General features: G+C 42.3%; 1 protein-coding gene across 7 annotated transcripts in view; it reads left to right on the top strand.

The window, feature by feature from the left end:
- The window catches only part of ARMH3 (armadillo like helical domain containing 3), a 231,271-nt gene that overhangs the window by 23,758 nt on the left and 186,582 nt on the right, over positions 1 to 20,931 (top strand). For all 7 annotated transcript variants that reach the window (XR_012512924.1, XM_074382784.1, XM_074382786.1 and 4 more), the window contains 7 exons: positions 2,743 to 2,855; positions 8,917 to 8,973; positions 9,081 to 9,227; positions 12,668 to 12,775; positions 19,057 to 19,149; positions 19,929 to 20,003; positions 20,121 to 20,207. Coding sequence is in view for 6 of the 7 variants with exons in the window: in XM_074382784.1 (XP_074238885.1) it covers positions 2,754 to 2,855; positions 8,917 to 8,973; positions 9,081 to 9,227; positions 12,668 to 12,775; positions 19,057 to 19,149; positions 19,929 to 20,003; positions 20,121 to 20,207 (669 nt within the window). In the remaining variant the exon portion in view is untranslated. The remainder of the gene's footprint in view (positions 1 to 2,742; positions 2,856 to 8,916; positions 8,974 to 9,080; positions 9,228 to 12,667; positions 12,776 to 19,056; positions 19,150 to 19,928; positions 20,004 to 20,120; positions 20,208 to 20,931) is intronic.

Genomic DNA, 20,931 nt, shown 5'->3' with positions numbered 1-20,931 from the left:
GTAAACATGTACTTTTCACATCCAAGAACTTGTGGTTCCCACCCTTCCTGCTGATCAACTGGTTGAAGCTGAACACAGGCAAGATCTATATCCACTAAGTTTAGAATTGCATTGCTTTTGATTTATTCTAATAGGATCCTCTTGATTTCCAATTTATTTTTTCCAGGTAAGGACATCTTCCTCTTGACAACCTATTTAAAAGACACAAGAATGTTTTGAACAGAGGCTGTATATCATGCTTTAAGGAAAAGCCATGATCAATATAATGTAAATTGCCCCAAAGAGTCTTCTCTTTTTGTTATTGTTGTTATTTTTTCCGTCAGTTCTCTGGGGATCATAACAATTTAAGGGCTAAGTTAAGCCACGATAGAGATAGGTCTTAGTAAAATTTTAGGTCAGACTGGGGACTTTTCAGGGTTCCCCCTCCATCGTTGTCAGAATCAGTCAGTTAACAGCATAAACTGAACATTTACCAGGAACTAGGTTCTTATATAAAAAGCATAAGATGTAGTCCCTGTGCTGAAGATGCTTAATATCTGAGTTGGTGTCACTTCTAATATGAGGTTATAAAAAAGTCTAAAAATAGGCTGGGTCTGGTGGCTCATGCCTGTAATCCCAGCACTTTGGGAGGCCAAGGCGCGTGGGTCACGAGGTCAGGAGTTTGAGACCAGCCTGGCCAACATAGTGAAACCCCATCTCTACTAAAAATACGTAAATGAGCTGGGCATGTTGGTGCACATCTGTATTCCCAGCTCCTTGGGAGGCTGAGGCAGGAGAATCACTTGAACCCGGGAGGTGGAGGTTGTGGTGAGCTGAGATTGTGCCACTGCACTTCAGCCTGAGCAACAGAGTGAGACTTTGTCTCAAAAAAAAAAAAAAGTCTAAAAATAAAATAAAAATATCTAGTTGGAGAAATTTTCTATGCTTTAGTGTGTGCTCAAAGATGAATTTCCTTTTTTGGCTATATGTGCCAGGGAAGGACAACATCTGAGATACAGTCTTTTGTACTAAGATACATCTCTTCCTTAAAAAAATTTTGATTTTGGTTGGAAAGATAGTGCATATTTTCCAAAAGTCATTGATCAAAATTTAGTTCTGCTGTGTCAGGTTTGTCTGAAAGTAAAATCCAGCTCCTCCCTAGCCCCCATACTTGTCAGTGGGTGAGATTAAGTTTCATATCTAGAGCATAGAATTTAAAGAGAGGAACTTTGTTAATAATGAAAAGAATCTGGGAGGTGAAGGGGATATGTGTAAATCTACAGTGAAGACCTGTGGGATTTCAGGTTCTTACTTGGAAAAAAAAAAAAATCGAGACTTTCTTGAAGGAAGATGGGAAAATTTGGGCATGATTCATGGAACTACTTTTATATAGAATGGAAAATACATTAGAGTTTGATCTGTAATAGTGTTTATATACACACACACACATACACACGCACACACAAATTTGAAAGTAGTAGATTTGCTATATTCAGTTATTTTTAAATCGGATTTTTTTTTTTTTCTTTTGAGATGGAGTTTCGCTCTTGTTACCCAGGCTGGAGTGCAATGGCGCGATCTTGGCTCACCGCAACCTCCGCCTCCTGGGTTCAAGCAATTCTCCTGCCTCAGCCTCCTGAGTAGCTGGGATTACAGGCACACGCCACCATGCCCAGCTAATTTTTGGTATTTTTAGTAGAGACGGGGTTTCACCGTGTTGACCAGGATGGTCTCGATCTCTTGACCTCATGATCCACCCGCCTCAGCCTCCCAAAGTGCTGGGATTACAGGCGTGAGCCACAGTGCCCGGTGGATTTTTTTTTTTTTTTTTTTTTTTGGTCTCTTAACTGCTGTTTTCTGCCTTGGATCTCTTTCCAGAGGAGTTTCTAAAGACAGTCAAGTGCAGTGTGATTTATGAGGCAGCGAAGGCCAAGTACTTTGTAGTGATGAGTACCTGCTTACTTTGGAAAAATCAATGAAGCACATCAGTCTGCAGCACACTTCCTGCCTTAATGGTCCTAAGCTTGATCAATATTTGAAATTTAACTTCACCATCAGTCTGGAGGCAGTGTGTGCTTTGCAGCCTTCCTTTCATCATCCTCAAATATATGGCCAGACCTATTACAGATGGAGCTAGTTAACAGTTTTTTGTTTGGTTTTGGATCTGCTTTAAGCCTTGTCTACTGGCACGTTTTAAGGATGTAAAATATGTTCTGCTGTTGGCCAAGTAATGATTTAAACCTTGACATTACCTAGTCAGGAAGGGGAGTGTTGGACAGATGCACAAGCTCTGTAGCGTGGTTGTTTATCAGTTCTTCCTAAACATTCTCTCATTAAGTGGTATTTCAGTGACTCCAGCATCTTGGAGAGCATTTCCTTTCTTTCCTTAGAAAAGAAAGAGTCTTTCCTTTCTTTCCTTAGAAAAGAAAGAGTCTTTCCTTTCTTTTCTAAGACTTAATTTTTTTAGAGCTGTTTTTAGGTTCACAGCAAAATTGAAAGGAGAGGGCAGAGATATCCCATATGACCACTTCCTTCACACATGCACAGCCCCCTCTAATAACAACATCCCCCACTAGAGTGGCATTTGTCATAAATGATGAACTTACATTCGTATATCGTTATCACCCAAAGTCTACAGTTTACATTAGGGTTCCCTTTTGGTGTTGTATATTCTATGGGCTTGGACAAACATGACATATATCTGCCATTATAGTATCATACTGAGTATTTTTACTGTCCTAAAATGTGACTTTCTGTTCACAGATTCTCTAACCATGGCACAGGTAGAGAAACGTGGGGGTTTGCTTCGGAAATCTTCAGCTTCCAAAAAACCCTTGAAGGAAAAAGTGGTGCTGATGTATGATGAGATCTTCATGGTAAGGCCTGCAGGCTTGTTTTTGTGTACAGCTTGACTCCTTAGTTTCTTAGTCCAAGATGAGAAATACCCTTACTTCTGCCTGCCACCTTCAGGTTCCTCGGGGAGTATGGGAGGAGGGAGAGAAAGAGGGTTTGAGGGCAAAAGTGAGAACTTTCATAGTAGAGATTATAATTATGTATTAATTAGTATAGGTTATTATGTTGTCCTTATAAGTTGTTGTCATGAGCTAGGTAAAACAATTGAAAGGAGGGAGGAAGGCTGGGTAAGCTCCTTTTCTGAATATTTTAAAGAAAGACAGCCAGGTGTGGTGGCTCATGCCTGTAAATCCCAGCCCTTTGGGAGGCCGAGACTGGCGGATCACGAGGTCAGGAGTTCGAGACAGCCTGGCCAATATGGTGAAACCCTGTCTCTACTAAAAATACAAAAATTAGCCAAGCGTGGTGGCAGGCACCTGTAATCCCAGGTACTCTGGAGGCTGAGGCAGAAGAATCGCTTGAACCTGGAGGTGGAGGTTGCAGTGAACTGAGATGGCACCACTGCACTCCAGCCTGGGTGACAGAGTGAGACTCCATCTCAAAAAGAAAAAAAAAAAAATATTTGCTCTCCTTATGATCTACTAACTTAGGACTCTTATTTTAGATGTCCCATGAAGTTTCTTTTGGACCTAGAATTCTGTAATTCAGATACTTTTAAAGAGTACATTATTATATTCCATCTTAAGTTGTTGGTAAATGAAATAATTAGACTATTTCATTCTCCAACTTCGTGGGATAACTGAGGAATTATTGGCAATTGGGTTGGAGATTTCTTTGGGTCTTCAGAACTGATTGAACATGGTCCAAGCCTATGTTGTAAAATATACCCTATGAGGGGCCAGGCCCATTGGCTCATGTCTGTAATCCCAGGACTTTGGGAGGCTGAGGCTGGCGGATCACGAGGTCAGGAGTTCAAGACCAGCTTGACCAACATGGTGAAACCCATCTTTACTAAAAATACAAAAATTAGCCAGGTGTGGTGGCATGTACCTGTAATCCCAGCTACTTGGGAGGCTGAGGCAGGAGAATCGCTTGAACCCAGGAGGTGGAGGTTGCAGTGAGCTGAGATCACACCATTGCACTCCAACCTGGGCAGAGTGAGACTCTGTCTTAAAAACAAAACAAAACAAAACAAAAACCTGTCAGGGAAGATTAATTAGATATGCTGCAGGGGTACCTGCATTCTGAAATTCTGGTCATAAGTAGTACCCATAAATTAGAATAATACTTTTTTTTTTTTTTTGAGACGGAGTTTCGCTCTTGTTACCCAGGCTGGAGTGCAATGGCGCGATCTCGGCTCACCGCAACCTCCACCTCCTGGGTTCAGGCAATTCTCCTGTCTCAGCCTCCTGAGTAGCTGGGATTACAGGCATGCGCCACCATGGCCAGCTAATTTTTTGTATTTTTAGTAGAGATGGGGTTTCACCATGTTGACCAGGATGGTCTCGATCTCTTGACCTCATGATCCACCCGCCTCGGCCTCCCAAAGTGCTGGGATTACAGGCTTGAGCCACCACGCCCGGCCTAGAATAATACTTATAAGAAGAATTACTGGACAGACATGGTGGCTCATGCCTGTAATCATAGTACTTTGGGAGGCTGGGGGTTGTGGATCTCTTTCTTGAGTCCAGGAGTTCAAGACCAGCCTGGGCAACATGACAACACCTTCTCTCTACAAAAAAATACAAAAATTATCTAACTGTGGTGGCATGCACCTGTAGTCCCAGGTACTTGGAGGCTGAGGTAGGAGGACTGCTTAAGCCTAGGAGGTCAGGGATGCAGTGAGCCCTGATCACACCACTGTATTCTAGCCTGGGTGAGAGAGTGAGACCTTGTCTTAAAAAAAAGAAAAAAAAAATGACCATGTGTTGGGTTTCTACTGTGTGGCTAGTGCATTATAAATGTATCACTAAATATAGAGGAATTCTAATTCTGACAGGAATTCTTTGAGGGTGCTGGTAATATCCTCACTTAACAGATAAGGTAATTTGAGATCTCTACTGGAAGGTGATGGAGCTGTGATTTGAACCCTGGTGACTGACTCCAAAACCATGGCTCAGAATAAATAATGCAGTCAACTAAAATACCTAACTTTGGCAAGCCTTATAAACAGAGTTTGACGTGCAGAAGGTTAATACAGACTGCCCAAGCCCATATAAGCAGCTATACAAAGAAAATAAGTAGATGCTAGGATCCTATTAGGATACCTTCTTGGTTACACAAGCTTGGTGTACATACAAGTCCTGCTTGAGTAAGCTCTGGGGATGGGAAGTGCCAGTTCCATGAGTTTCCTGAATTTCATTTATAGACAAAAAGTGATATTACAGAAGTTTGAGGGTCAAACTGTGACCCCTGCTAGGAAGCAGGACTTGAGAGAAAGTGATAGAATCCACTAAATGGCTGGGCGTGGTACCTCACACCTGTAATCGCAGCTACCTGGGAGGCTGAGGTGTGTGGATTGCCTGAGGCCAGGAGTTTGAGAACCGCTTGGGCAACATAGTGAGACTCCATCTCTAACAACAAAATTAGGTGGGTGTGGTGGTAGGTACCTATAGTCCCAGCTAGTTCCAGCTATTCCTAGCTACTATAGGAGGGTGAGGTGGGAGGATCCCTTGAGCCCAGGAGTTCAAGGCAGCTGTGAGCTGTAATTGCACCATTGCACTCATCCTGGGTGACAGTGAGAACCTGTCTCTAAAATAAGTAAACAAATAAAATAAATAAATAATTTAAAAAAGGAATTCACTAAATGAGAACGTTGTGAGAAGGCCAGAAATGTTGCTTCTTTATGCCTTTCTTAATTAAAAATCCAGAAGAGGGCAAGTGTGGTGGCTCATGCCTATAATATCAGCAGTTTTTGAGGCCAAGGCAGGCAGATCACATGAGGTCAGGTGTTTGAGACCAGCCTGGCCGACATGGTAAAACCCTATCTCTACTCTTTAAAAATACAAAAATTAGCTGGGCGTGGTGATATGTGCCTGTAATCCCAGCTATTGGGGAGGCCGAGGCAGGAGAATCACTTGAACCCAAGAGGTGGAAGTTGCAGTGAGCTGAGATCACGCCATTGCGCTCCAGCTGGGTAACAGAGCAAGACTCAAAAAATAGGAAAACAAAATCCAGAAGAGATTATTAGTATTTTATTATTATATCAGGACTTAAATACTGATGACATTAGTTCCTGATAGTAATTTTATGCTGTTTTATTTTAATTAGTTAATCAATTATTTATTTTGAGATGAAGTCTTGCTCTGTCGCCCAGGCTGGAGTGCAGTGGCGCAATCTTGGCTCACTGCAACTTCCATCTCCTGGGTTCAAGCAGTTCTTCTGCCTCAGCCTCCTGAGTACCTGGGATTACAGGCACATGCCAGCATGCCTGGCTAATTTTTATTTTATTTTTATTTCACTCTGTCACCCAGGCTGGAGTACAGTGGTACCATCTCGGCTAACTGCAACCTCTGCCTCCTGGGTTTAAGCAATTCTCTTGTCTTAGCCTCCTGAGTAGCTGGAACTACAGGCATCTGCCACCACATCTGGCTAATTCGTTGTGTTTTTAGTAGAGATCGGATTTCACCGTGTTTGCCAGGATGGTCTCGACCTCCTGGCCTCATGATCTGCCTGCCTTGGTTACCCAAGTGCTGGGATTATAGGCGAGAGCCACCTCATCCGACCATTTTTGTATTTTTAGTAGAGATGGGGTTTCACCATGTTGGCCAGGCTGGTCTTGAATTCCTGACCTCAGGTGATCCACCTGCCTCAGTCCTACAAAGTGTTGAGATTACAGGCATGAGCCACTGTGCTCAGCCTATTTACTCATTTTTATTTATTTAGTTAGTTATTTTTTGAGACAGAGTTTCACTCTGTCATCCAGGCTGGAGTGCAGTGGTGCGATCTCGGCCCACTGCAACCTCTGCCTCCTGGGTTCAAGCAGTTCTCCTGCCTTGCCTCCTGAGTAGCTGGGACTACAGGCCCACGTCACCACGCCTTGCTAATTTTTGTATGTTTAGTAGAGATGGGGTTTTGCCATCTTGGCCAGGCTGGTCTTGAACTCCTGGCCTCAAGTTATTCGCCCACATTGTCCTTCCAAAGTGCTGGGATTACAGGGGTGAACCACCGCACCTGGCTGTCTCCTGGTAGTAGTTTTAAAAGGTCAACTTAAAATAAGGTGGTAGTGGGCTATTGACCTGCTTATTTTATGTCATTCTCTTTTCTTTAAAGTAGGGGTTCTCTTTTTCTTATGTTACGCATTAACCAGCAGCCTTTGCTTTCCTAGAATTTGTTGGAAAATTATTGCTAGGAATTGGATTTTAGCATGATAATTTTGCTAACCCTTTGGACTAATTTAAATTAAGAAATTTAGAGCATATTAAAAGCTTTGTACAGAAGACTGAATGCACATGGAAGGCAAGTAAAAGCAGTCAACACAGCATGCTGTGAAAACCACTGCAGTATTACTGAGGTGATCTGAGTTCTGGCTCCTGCACTCGTGTAAGTCACTTATGTTTGTGTACCCTCTTTCCTAAAATGGGAGGAGGGTGATAATATCTACCCTTCCTGGCTCACTGGATTGTGTTTCATATATGTAAATAGGGTTGAAAACAACATTGTACCAATTCACGGGAGACATATCATTATGTGACTAACTTATTCAGATGTTTAGGTTCATTTCTTGCTAGAAGAGAAATATTTTAGGGAAGTTCTTAACTCCAGGCACAAGGCTAGAGTGCAGTGGCATGATCTTGGCTCACTGCAACCTCCGCTTCCCAGGTTCAAGCAATTCTCCTGCCTCAGCCCCCCAAGTAGCTGGAATTGCAGGTGTGTGCCACCACGCCCAGCTAACTTTCGTATTTTTAGTTAAGGAAGGGGTTTCACCATGTTGGCCAGGCTGGTCTTGAACTCTTGACCTCAGATGATTCACCCACCTTGGCCTCTCAAGGTGTTAGGAGTACAGGCATAAGCCACTGTGCTCAGCCGACCAAGCATTTTCTTTTTTCTTTTTTTTTGAGACGGAGTTTCGCTCTTGTTACCCAGGCTGGAGTGCAATGGCGCGATCTTGGCTCACCGCAACCTCTGTCTCCTGGGTTCAAGCAATTCTCCTGCCTCAGCCTCCCGAGTAGCTGGGACTACAGGCGTGCGCCACTATGCCCAGCTAATTTTTGTATTTTTAGTAGAGACGGGGTTTCACCATGTTGACCAGGATGGTCTCGATCTCTCGACCTCGTGATCCACCCGTCTCGGCCTCCCAAAGTGCTGGGATTACAGGCGTGAGCCACGGCGCCCGGCCTTGACCAAGCGTTTTCAAAGTTAATTTTGAAAACTAAGGTTGGCTGTATATAGCATTCTTTTTTTTTTTTCAGACGCGGTTTTGCTCTTGTTACCCAGGCTGGAGTGCAATGGCGCGATCTCGATTTGGCGCAATCTCAGCTCACCTCAACCTCTGCCTCCTGGGTTCAGGCAATTCTTCTGCCTCAGCCTCCTGAGTAGCTGGGATTACAGGCATGCGCCACCATGCCCAGCTAATGTTTTGTTTTTAGTAGAGACGGGGTTTCACCATGTTGACCAGAATGGTCTCTATCTCTCTTTTTTTTTTTTTTTTTGAGACGGAGTTTCGCTCTTGTTACCCAGGCTGGAGTGCAATGGCGCGATCTCGGCTCACCGCAGCCTCCGCCTCCTGGGTTCAGGCAATTCTCCTGCCTCAGCCTCCTGAGTAGCTGGGATTACAGGCATGCGCCACCATGCCCAGCTCATTTTTTGTATTTTTAGTAGAGACGGGGTTTCACCATGTTGACCAGGATGATCTCTATCTCTTGACCTCGTGATCCACCCGCCTCGGCCTCCCAAAGTGGTGGGATTACAGGCTTGAGCCACCGCGCCGGGCATTCGATCTCTTGACCTCGTGATCCACCCGCCTTGGCCTCCCAAAGTGCTGTGATTACAGGCGTGAGCCACTGCACCTGGCCCTATATATAGCATTCTTAATGATTTTGGTGTTAGCTGGGAAAGCTGAATGTGCTTATCTTCTGGTTTCAGACAGAGGACCCCAGTAAGTGCAGTCCTCGGTTTTGGGAGGAGCTCTTTCTCATGAAGGTAAGACTTGGTGGCATCTGTGGAATTTTCTGGTGACTGTTGCCTTCTCATGTGTTCTGGGTGCTACACTAAAAATGCACTCTGCTCCGTCTTTGTTTACTCGTCAGGTGAATTTAGAGTACTTAGAAGGCAAGCTGGAATCTCTTGATGGTGAAGAATTAATGAAGATCAAGGACAATATTAATTGCCTGTTCCAGCACTGCATCCAGGCTCTGGGAGAGGATCATCCAATTCGAGTTGTCAATGCATTGCAGGTACAAGGCTGGGAGATTGGGGAAGTCTTGTTTAATAGGAGAAAGGAATTGTAACACATCTGTTGGAGCTGAGGAACCTAGAGTTGCTCTGAGGTATGAAGTTTTATTTTTTCTTTCTTTAAGTTACCAAATATTTATTCTGTGTTTGTTTAGCCATCTATTTATACAAATTGACACTTAGAAGTAATCTTATCCATTTGTATAATAAATGATCTAATGCCAAAGTAGATTGTTAGAATTCTTGTTTTTACTTGAGAAAGGGAAGAAGTAGAGAGGAAACTGATGCAAGAATGATTAGTCTTTATCAAAAATCAGAAGACTGCTGGCCATGGTGACTCATGCCTATAATCCCAGCACTTTGGGAGGCTGAGGCAGGCAGATAACCTGAGGGTCAGGAGTTTGAGACCAGCCTGGCCTGCATGGTGAAACTCTGTATCTACTAAAAATACAAAAATTAGCCGGGTGTGGTGGCGGATGCCTGTAATTCCAGCTACTCAGGAGGCTGAGGCAGGAGAATGAATTGAACCCAGGAGGTGGAGGTTGCAGTGAGCCGAGATTGCACCACTGCACCCCAGCCCAGCTTGGGTGACAGAATGAGACTTCATCTCCAAAAAAAAAAAAAAAAAAAAAAATTTTGAAAGGGATCTGGGATTTGTAACTCAAAAAACATTAAGAAACTGTTCTTTGGGCCGGGCGCGGTGGCTCACGCCTGTAATCCCAGCACTTTGGGAGGCCGAGGCGGGTGCATCACGAGGTCAAGAGATCGAGACCATCCTGGTCAACATGGTGAAACCCCACTTCTACCAAAAATACAAAAAATTAGCTGGGCATGGTAGTGTGTGCCTGTAATCCCAGCTACTCAGGAGGCTGAGGCAGGAGAATTGCCTGAACCCAGGAGGCGGAGGTTGCAGTGAGCCGAGATTGCCTGGGTAACAAGAGCGAAACTCCGTCTCAAAAAAAAAAAACAACTGTTCTTTATGTTAAGTGGCATGATTATAAGATTCATTCAACAACTATTTCTTTTTTTTTTTTGAGACGGAGTTTCGCTCTTGTTACCCAGGCTGGAGTGCAATGGCGCGATCTCGGCTCACCGCAACCTCCGCCTCCTGGGTTCAGGCAATTCTCCTACCTCAGCCTCCTGAGTAGCTGGGATTACAGGCACACGCCACCATGCCCAGCTAATTTTTAGTATTTTTAGTAGAGACGGGGTTTCACCATGTTGACAGGATGGTCTTGATCTCTTGACCTCGTGATCCACCCGCCTCGGCCTCCCAAAGTGCTGGGATTACAGGCTTGAGCCACCGCGCCCGGCCTAATTATTTCTTAAATAGTGTTATGTGTCAGGCATTGGGCTGGGTGATGCAGATGCACTACAGACTTCTTGAGGACAGAGATTTTGAGAGTTTCCTTCAGTACTTTGTTTCCAGTGAGTAGAATGTTCCTTGTGCACAGAAAACAGTGCCTAGCAAATAGCACTTATAGCACTTTAGAAGTAAGTTCTTATTGAATGAATGGTGACAAAATTTCTAAAATTTAGTCTGATAGGTTTAGTATAGCCTAGTTTGAGAGTACTTAGGGCAGTGATTGACAAGTTTAGAATATGAAGAATCAATGATGGAATAAATAATTTTATTGGAACTTTTGGTAGATTGGGTTTAAGTTTCTAGTTAGGCAGATCACTTTGTGACCCCCACTTCTCTCATCTGAAGAATGGCAATAATAATTATCTCTTGAGTTGATGTCCCAGAAAGATGGACTGTTTATCCTATGGCTTTGTTAACCTTTGGCACTGTAAGTTCCACATTTTGAGTTGTAGGGTAGGGGCTTGATGAAAGCTGGAAATTGTACTTTGAGTAATTGCAGTGCTCATTGTGTGGGCATGAATCATAAACTTTTATTTCAAGTGGAAGTAAATTGACATTAAGCCACTTAGTGACTCATAAAATACTGTAAATTGTTATAATAGCTAATGCTTACTGAGCTCTAACAATGTTCCAGGGACTAAGTACAGTATTATTTCACATAGCCCTCATAACATTCCTATAAGATGGATGCTATTGTTATAACTCCTGCTTTATAGATGAGAAAACTGAGCCACTGTAGCGTTAACTAATGTGTGTGTCTAGGTTCTCACAGCTAGTAAGTAGTGGATGAGGATTATGAAGATTTTAAGATTTGAAGCAGTTGGCTATTAAAAAGGAACTTAACTATTGTAGTTATTAAAAATAATTATAAAAACTGTCGGCCAGGCGTGGTGGCTCATGCCTGTAATCCTAACACTTTGGGAGGCTAAGGAGGGTGGATCACTTAAAGTCAGGAGTTCAAGACCAGGCTGGCCAACAAGGTGAAACCTTGTCTCTGTTAAAAAACTACAAAAATTAGTTGGGCATGGGGGTACACACCTATAACTCCAGCTACTTGGGAGGCTGAGGCATGAGAATCACTTGAACCAGGAGGTGGAGGCTGCAGTGAGCTGAGATTGTTTGCGCCATTGCACTCCAGCCTGGGCAACAGAGTGAGACTACATCTCAAAAAAAAAAAAAAAAAAAAAAAAAAAAAGGCCAGATGCGTGGCTCACACCTGTAATCCCAGCACTTTGAGTGGCCAAGGCGAGTGAATTGCCTGAGCTCAGGAGTTTGAGACTAGCATGGGCAACACGGTGAAACCCCATTTTTACTAAAATACAAAAAATTAGCCGGGCATGATGGCGTGCGCCTGTAGTCCTGGCTACTCAGGAGGCTGAGGCAGGAGAATTATAAGAACCCAGAAGTCAAGGTTGCAGTGAGCCGAGATTGCATCACTGCATTCTAGCCTGGGCGCCAGAGCGAGATTCCATCTCAAAAAAAAAAAAAGCAGCAGCAGCAAGAAAATAAAAAATGAGAATGACAACATTCTCAGTTACTGTTCTTCTTTTAATTTCTGGATTTTGCACATACTGAGACTCAGACTAGTCTGGGCATAGTGGCTCACATTTCTAACTCCAGAACTTTGGGAGGCTGAGGCAGGAGGATTACTTGAGCCCAGGAGATGGAGACCAGTCTGGGCAACCTAGTGAGACCTTGTCGCTACAAAAATAAAAAAAATAACAGGGTTTGGTGGTGCACACTTGTCATCTCAGCTACTTGGAACTGAGGTGGGAGGATCACCTGGGCCCAGGAGGTCAAGGCTCTAGTGAACTATGATTATGCCACTGCACTACAGCCTTGGTGAGAAAGTGAGACCTTGTCTCAAGAGAAAACAAAACAAACAAAAAATTAAACCAAACAGAAACCTCCACAAAAACTCAAACCGTGTGTTGTTGGAGCTCAGAGCTCAGATAAATTGAATGTATTGAATGTCAGCTGGGTAGGGATGAGACTGCAATGTGGGTCTACAGACCCAGTGTCCTTCTAGTTTTGAGATTTCCTCTTCAGAAAGAATTCTTTCTCTCATTTTTGCAGACCTTGTGTGCACTCATTCGGGGAGTCCATCAAAAAAATAAGTCTACCTCTGGATTTGACATTATCAACATGCTGATGGGCTTTGACAAGGCGGAGCTGTGCATGAAGGTGAGGCATAAGCTGCAGATATGCCTATGGATGTCTGCTTCTCACAGCTATTCATGGACACTATCAGCAGACAAATGTATTTAAGATTTGGATCAGATAGATATAGGTGATGGAATTTGGCCTTGCATTTGGATATTTTTATTTAACAGGTTTGCTGTATCTGAATAAAGGAAAATTTTAAATTCAAATTTGAATGGAGGTATTCTTTCTCTTCAGGATAAAGACTGAAGAGTTTATTTTGTTACTCATATGATCTTACATTCTTAAGAACATTCATGAATTTATTTATTTATTTATTATTATTATTTTTTGAGACGGAGTTTCGCTCTTGTTACCCAGGCTGGAGTGCAATGGCACGATCTCGGCTCACCGCAACCTCCGTCTCCTGGGCTCAGGCAATTCTCCTGCCTCAGCCTCCTGAGTAGCTGGGATTACAGGCTCGTGCCACCATGCCCAGCTAATTTTTTGTATCTTTAGTAGAGACGGGGTTTCACCATGTTGACCAGGATGGTCTCGATCTCTCGACCTCGTGATCCACCCGCCTCAGCCTCCCAAAGTGCTGGGATTACAGGCTTGAGCCACCGCGCCCGGCTAACATTCATGAATTTAAATGAAATATAACAAATTACATGCAGAGGTAACTTTAATTCTAAACTTTAAGCTTGTTTAATACAATTATTTTGATTTTACCAGAATTTTTCTATCTAGTGTTGGACACTATCTTTTTTTTTTTAATAACAGCCTTATAGTTAATATAGTATACATACACCCTTTTAGATTATACAATCTGGCCAGGCTCCATGGCTCATGCCCGTAATCCTAGCACTTTGGGAGGCCAAGGTGGACAGATCGCTCGAGCTTAGGAGTTTAACATCAACCTGGGCAACATGGCGAAACCTCATCTCTACAAAAAATACAAAAATTAGCTAGGTATGGTGGTGCATGCCTGTAAGTCCCAGCTACTTGGGGGAGGCTGAGATGGGAGGATTGCCTGAACCTGGAAGGTGGAGGTTACAGTGAGCTGATATCACACCACTGCACTCCAACCTGGGCAACAGAGCAAGACCCTATCTCAAAAAGAAGAAAATAAATAAAATGTACAATCCAGTGAATTTTTTTCTTTCTTTCTTTTTTTTTTGTTTTTTTTTTGTTTGTTTGTTTTTTTGAGATGGAGTTTCACTCTTGTTACCCAGGCTGGAGTGCAATGGCGCGATCTCGGCTCAACGCAACCTCCGCCTCCTGAGCTCAGGCAATTCTCCTGCCTCAGCCTCCTAAGTAGCTGGGATTACAGGCACGCGCCACCACACCCAGCTAGTTTTTAGTAGAGACGGGGGTTTCACTATGTTGACCAGGATGGTCTCGATCTCTCGACCTCATGATCCACCCGCCTCGGCCTCCCAAAGTGCTGGGATTACAGGCTTGAGCCACCGCGCCCGGCTCTTTTTTTTTTTTTTTTTTTTTTTTGAGACAGAGTTTTGCTCTGTCACTAGGCTGGAGTGCAGTGGTGCGATCTCGGCTCACTGCAACTTCTGCCTCCCGGGTTCAAGCAATTCTCCTGCCTCAGCCTCCCAAGTAGCTGGGACTGCAGGCGTGCGCCACTACACCCAGCTAATTTTTGTATTTTTTAGTAGAGATGGGGTTTCACCATGTTGGCCAGGATGGTCTTGATCTCTTGATCTCATGATTCACCCACTTTGGCCTCCCAAAGTGCTGGGAATACAGGCGTAAGCCACCGCACCCAGCCGAATTTTAGTTTATTCATAGAATTATACAGTTATCATCATTATCAATTTCAGAACATTTTCATCACCCTGGAAAGAAAACCTGTACGCATTAGCAGTCATTCTCCAGTTCTCTACTCTTCTCAACCCTTGGCAAGCATTAACCTGCTTTATGTCTCTATGGGTTTAGCTATTCTGAATACCTCATATAAATGGAATCATATCATATATGTAGCCTTTTGGGTCTGGCATTTACTTCACATAATGTTTTTGTGGTTTATAGGATGTGTCAGTATTTCATTCCTTTTTATTGCCTAATAATATTCCTTTGGATGGAGATAAATCACTGCATTTTGTTTATCCATTCATCAGTTGATAGATATTTGAGTCATTTCAACATTTTAGATATTAGGAATAATGCTGCTATGAATGTTCATTTATAAGTTTCTGTATGGATGTATGTTCTTATGTTTTTATTTATTTATGAGGTCTTGCTATGTTACCCCAGCTGGTCTTGAACTCCTGGCCTCAAGTGATCCTCCTGTCTCAGCCTTCCAAAGTGCTGAGATGACAATCATGAGCCATTGCACTCGGGCCACATGTTTTTTTTTTTTTTTTTTTCTTTTTTGAGACGGAGTTTCACTCTTGTTACCCAGGCTGGAGTGCAATGGCGCGATCTCGGCTCACCACAACCTCCGCCTCCTGGGTTCAAGCAATTCTCCTGCCTCAGCCTCCTGAGTAGCTGGGATTACAGGCACATGCCACCACGCCCAGCTAATTTTTTGTATTTTTAGTAGAGACGGGGTTTCACCATGTTGACCAGGATGGTCTCAATCTCTTGACCTCGTGATCCACCCGCCTCGGCCTCCCAAAGTGCTGGGATTACAGGCGTGAGCCACCGTACCCGGCCACACATGTTTTAAATTCTCTTGGGCATATACCTAGGTGTAGAACTGCTGGGTCACATGGTAACTCTATATTTGACATTTTAGGAATTACTAAACAATTTTTCCCTAGTAGCTGTTCCATTTTATAATTTCACTAGCCACGTTTGAGGGTTCCACTTTCTCCACATTATGTCAACAGTTGTTTTTGTCTGTCTTTTCTTTATTTTTTTGAGAAATGTCTTTCATATCCTTTGCCCATTTCTAGATTGATGTGTCTTTTATTGTTGAGTTATGAGAGTTCTTTACATATTCTGAATATGTCTTTTATCAATTACATGATTTTCAGTGTCGAACACTATTTTGAATGAATGCTGTTTGAACTTCGAAGAACAGTCTTCTGTTACTCATTAAATTTAAAATAAATTTGTATACCAGAGAATCCTTACAGTGGTTAGGTTATAAAAATTGATGATATGGCCAGATGCAGTGGTTTATGCCTGTAATCCCAGCACTTTGGGAGGCCGAGGTGGGTGAATCATGAGGTCAGGAGATCGAGACCATCCTGGCCATGGTGAAACCCTGTCTCTAGTAAAATACAAAAAAAAAAAAAAAAAAAAAAAATTAGCCAGGTATGGTGGCGGGCACCTGTAGTCCCAGCTACTCAGGAGGCTGAGGCAAGGGAATTGCTTGAACCTGGGAGATGGAGGTTGCAGTGAGCTGAGATCGTGCCACTGCACTCCACCCTGGGGACAGAGCAAAACTCTGTCTCAAAAAAAAAAAAAAAAAAAGGAATATATAATTATGAACATATTAAAAAAATGAATACACAAAGATTCAGTACTTAGAGTTATTTTTAAATTCTGTCCTTTTGCAGTTCATGTATATGCCATGGTAAAATCCGAGATAGCTCTTCATTCTCATAGTTCTAACTACAGCTTGTATGTTGATGACTGTTAAGTCCCTGTGTTTAGCCTTAACATCTCCTTATAATTTCAGAGTTGTATACTCTGTAAGTACTTGCTGAATGTGCTCATTCACACATCCCCTAAGTACTTCTTGCTTGATATATCCAGAATGGAACTCACTGTTTCTCCTGCATCTCTTCCTCATTCTTTCCCTTTCAGAATGGGTGCAGCTGTCTTCACAGGCCCCTAGCTGAACTTGGTGATCATCTGGAGATAAAAGATGAGACTCATCTCCAGATGATCACCAAGTTCAGCTAATTTTACCTCAGTTCATATTCCTCGTGCTTGTCTTCCTCTGTTTCCACCATCTCTGTTATCTCTCACTAGAACTATTGCAGTGATGCCTTCATTCATTCTTTTTTTTTTTTTTTTTTTTTTGAGATAGAGTCTTGCTCTGTCACCCAGGCTGGAGTGTAGTGGTGCAATTTCAGCTCACTGCAACCTTCCCCTCCCGGGTTCAAGCAATTCTCCTGTTTCATCTGCTGGACTAGCTGGGATTACAGGCATGTGCCACCACCCCTGGCTAATTTTTGTATTTGTAGTGGAGATGGGGTTTCACCATGTTGGCCAAGCTGGTCTTGAACTCCTGACTTCAGGTGATCTGCCCATCTTGGCCTCCCAAAGTGCTGGGATTACATGCATGAGCCACCACACCTGGCCCATTCATTCTTTTGACAAACATTTGTTGGGCTCCTATATGCCAGGTACTGTGGTAGGCACTGAGGATACAAGAGTCAAATAAGACAAGGCAACTGTCTCAGGAAATTGATAATTAGTCCTCATTAGTCTCCCTCCTTTTGAGCTTACCATCTTTAAATCCATCATCCACAGTGACACCACAACTGTATGGTGTTAGTATGTGTATCTTTCACTCATCTTTCCTGCTTAAAATCCTTCATTAGTCTCCTGTCACTAACAGGATAAAGACCAAACTCCCTAGTTAGACTTAACAAAACTCATAATCTGGACTATATTTACTTCTCTAGTCTTGTATCTCACCACTGTGCCTCATTCTTTATACTCCCATAAAAACAAACTGCTTTTATTTCAGTCCCTCACTAGGGCCATTTCTTTCCTTATATGTCTTTGATGATGCTAATGCCTGTCTGGAATTCCTTTCCTCCCCAATTCCTATTGAATTTTCAAAATATAACTAATATAACTCACTCCCGAGGGGTCTTGGAATAGGTGACTTTAGAGCAAATTCCATTCCTCCACGTGTATTTCTGTCATAGTAACTACTGAATTGAAACTGTTGGCCTGTTTTTCTTTTCCATTAGACTAAAAAGCACCTTGACAGCAAGGGTCACGGTTTTAGTTTTTTCATATATATATGTATATATTTTGAGATGGAGTCTTTCTCTGTCACCGAGGCTGGAGTTCAGCTGCACAATCTCGGCTCACTGCAACCTCCGCTTCCCAGGTTCGAGTGATTCTTGTGTTTCAACCTCCTGAGTAGCTGGGATTACAGGCATATACTACCACGCCTGGCTAATTTTTGTATTTTTAGTAGAGGTGGGATTTCACCATGTTGGTCAGGCTGGTCTTGAACTCCTGACCTCATGATCTGCCCACCTCAGCCTCCCACCCACCACCTCGGGTGTGGTGGCTCATGGCCTGGGATTACAGGTGTGAGCCACCACGCCCAGCCCCTATATTCTTTTAAAGCACGATATTCAGCACAGAGTAGATGCTCACATATTTATTAAATTGAACTGAAGCAGTTTACCTTAGCCTTCCAGCATGCTTAAATCCTTATTCTCCATTCATTCTCCTCCTTCATTTAATGTAGAATATTTCTTTTTATTTTCCCTTTATTGTAATATGCAAGGGTTTCATCTTTTGATTAGTTTGGGTGTATCAGTTCGCTTTTAGTGCAGGTGATAAATTCCAATTACATTGCCAAGTAAAGACCAGGATGGGCATAAGTTAGCTTCATTGGATAGTGAATATGGCTAGTGATAGCCTGTAATGATATTGTTTTTTGTCATTTATTCAGTGTGCCTGAATTAAGTGTTATGCTTTCTTTACCAAATAATAAAACTTGCCAGGCATAGTGGTTCACAACTGCAATGCCAACTCTTTGGGAGGCTGAGGCAGGAGGATCACTTGAGCTCAGGAGTTTGAGACAATGTGGTAAGACCTTGTCTCTATTTAAAAAAAAAAAAAAAAAAGAAATAGCCAGATGTGGTGACACACATCTGTGGTTCCAGCTATTTGGGAGGCTGAGGTGGGAGGATGACTTGATCCCAGGAGTTTTATATTGCAGTGTGCTGTGAACATGCCCTGCTCTCCAGCCTGGCTGGCAGAGTGAGACTCTGTCTCAAAAAAAAAAAAAAAAAAAAGGGAAAAGAAACGTATATACAATTATTGAACTGTTAGGTTTCCCTTTTTTTATTGGCTTCATTCCAATCTAAAGGTTTGTATGAGGATGTCAGACTGCAAACATACATTCATGTGTAATTTTTCTAAAGCATTTTTCTCAATATAGCTAGATTTTGAAGTCTTGTTATTCTTTTTCTTTCTTAGCAACCCCAGCCTGAGAAGTCCTCCTTTTCTTTATCTAACCTTGCAAGGCCTAGGCCAGTGGAAATGATAGTGTTGCTTCATTTGTGTTCTTCACATTACCCTGTGTAACATAACCCAGAGTTGGACAAAGGTGGGGTGTTACCTGGTACGGTTTAATGCTTACTGGTTCTTTTTCTCAGAACTTGATGGAGAGTTTGGATTCATTGCTTTGTGCAGAAGGTTCTGAAAGTCTGAAGAGTTTATGTCTGAAACTTCTCCTTTGCTTAGTGACCGTAAGTAACCTATGTTTGTCAAGGGTATTAATTGACAGGAGGGGCAATCCTATTTGAATACTTGAGCCCAAAGATAGAAGGAAAAAGAGAAAAAATATTCTTAGTGGGAGTACTGCATCACTCCCTGTGTCTGGATGTGTAGGAAGTTAGCTGCATGGTCTTTTGCTTCCTAAAAGTTGCTCTTTGGAGCAACGACTGGCATTTTTAGCCTGCGGGCTATGTTATATTTCACTTTAGAAGTTTCACTTCAGGGGAACTACTATCTTCTGGATTGTCAGACTTGTCCTCATCAGGTCTCATTTGGAAATAATTCTTGTGATTCTGAGTTTTTTTTTTTTTGAGACAGTGCCTGGCTGGCTTTGATTTTATAACTGTAGGCTCCCTGTACTTTCTAGTGGAAGGAGAGTGGGGTATTGATAATTTACTTCAGGAGGTTCTCTTTCCCTGCCACCTCTTAAAGACTTCTGCATTCATAAACCTCTTCCTGTGCACTTGAGAAATAAAACCCAAGAAACTGTTAAGCAAATGCATGTGTGAGGATATGAGAGAAACAATGAGAAGTTCAAAGACGTAGGAAGTTTTAATTTACTTATTTCCTACTCCTATAATGGCTGTCTATTCAGGCTCTCATGACTTAAGGGGCACTTGTGAAAGGTCTGTTAAATTATCTAGTAGAAATATTTTAATATTTCTATTTCTCTTAGATGCTAGGGGAGGAGATTACGTGAGATATCAGAATGCCTCAGTACAGACTTTAAAAAGCCTTTTATTGCATTCAGGTGACGGATAACATCAGCCAGAACACTATTCTTGAGTATGTAATGATCAACAGCATATTTGAAGCAATTTTACAGGTAGGTCAATTCCCTTGTTACCTCTTTGTCTTTGGGGTAAACCATCTCTTCAAATTTTCTCTGTATTCCCAGGAACCAGGAGTTAAAAGTCTCATGTATTTTTGGTTCTTGTTACAGATACTTTCACATCCCCCAAGTCGTAGGGAGCATGGGTATGATGCTGTTGTGCTATTGGCTTTGCTGGTGAACTATAGAAAATATGAGGTAACTGGGGCCCTTAGTGGATGGTTGTTATCTTCCTATAATCTTGTTAAATGTGGCCCCTCCTAAAGGACTTTGCTTAATGTAGAAGACATGTTCTTGGTAAATGGTATATAGATTAATTTTGATAACCTAGATTCTAAAATTTCTATATTAAATACATGGGGCAGAGGACCTAGTTGTTCAAAGGAATCCTGTGATGCAACTTCTAATGAAGTGAGTAAGTACTCCCTAATGTGTTGATTCCCGTACCCAGCTTACTAGAATCACCTAAGAACTTTTTAAAAAGAAAACATTTCTGGGTCTTATTCTACACACAGTAAATCAGAGTCTTTTGGGGCTGAGGAAAATAGGGACCTGGGATTTTTTTTTTTAAGTTCTCCTATTGAGTATGATGATTAGCCAGGATTGAGAACCACTGACCTAGTATATCTATTTTGAAAGATTTGATTTTTTTATAGTCATGTGTCACTTAACAAGGATACATTCTGAGAAATGTGTCATTAGGCAGTTTTGTTGTCATGTGAACATGAGAGAGTATTTTTATACAAACTTAGATGGTATAGCCTACTACATACTGAGGTTACATGATATAGCCTAGTACATACCTAAGCTACATGGTATAGCCTATTTTCTCTTAGGCTACAAACCTGGATAGCATATGGATATATTGAATACTATAGGCAATTATAACACAGTAGTAATTTTTTAAGTAATTAAGCATATC

Source organism: Saimiri boliviensis, chromosome 12 (genome assembly GCF_048565385.1).
Source record: "Saimiri boliviensis isolate mSaiBol1 chromosome 12, mSaiBol1.pri, whole genome shotgun sequence".
NCBI lineage: Eukaryota > Metazoa > Chordata > Mammalia > Primates > Cebidae > Saimiri > Saimiri boliviensis.
The sequence above is the reverse complement of the archived record's forward strand: the minus strand, read 5'-3'. Positions and strand labels throughout refer to the sequence as shown.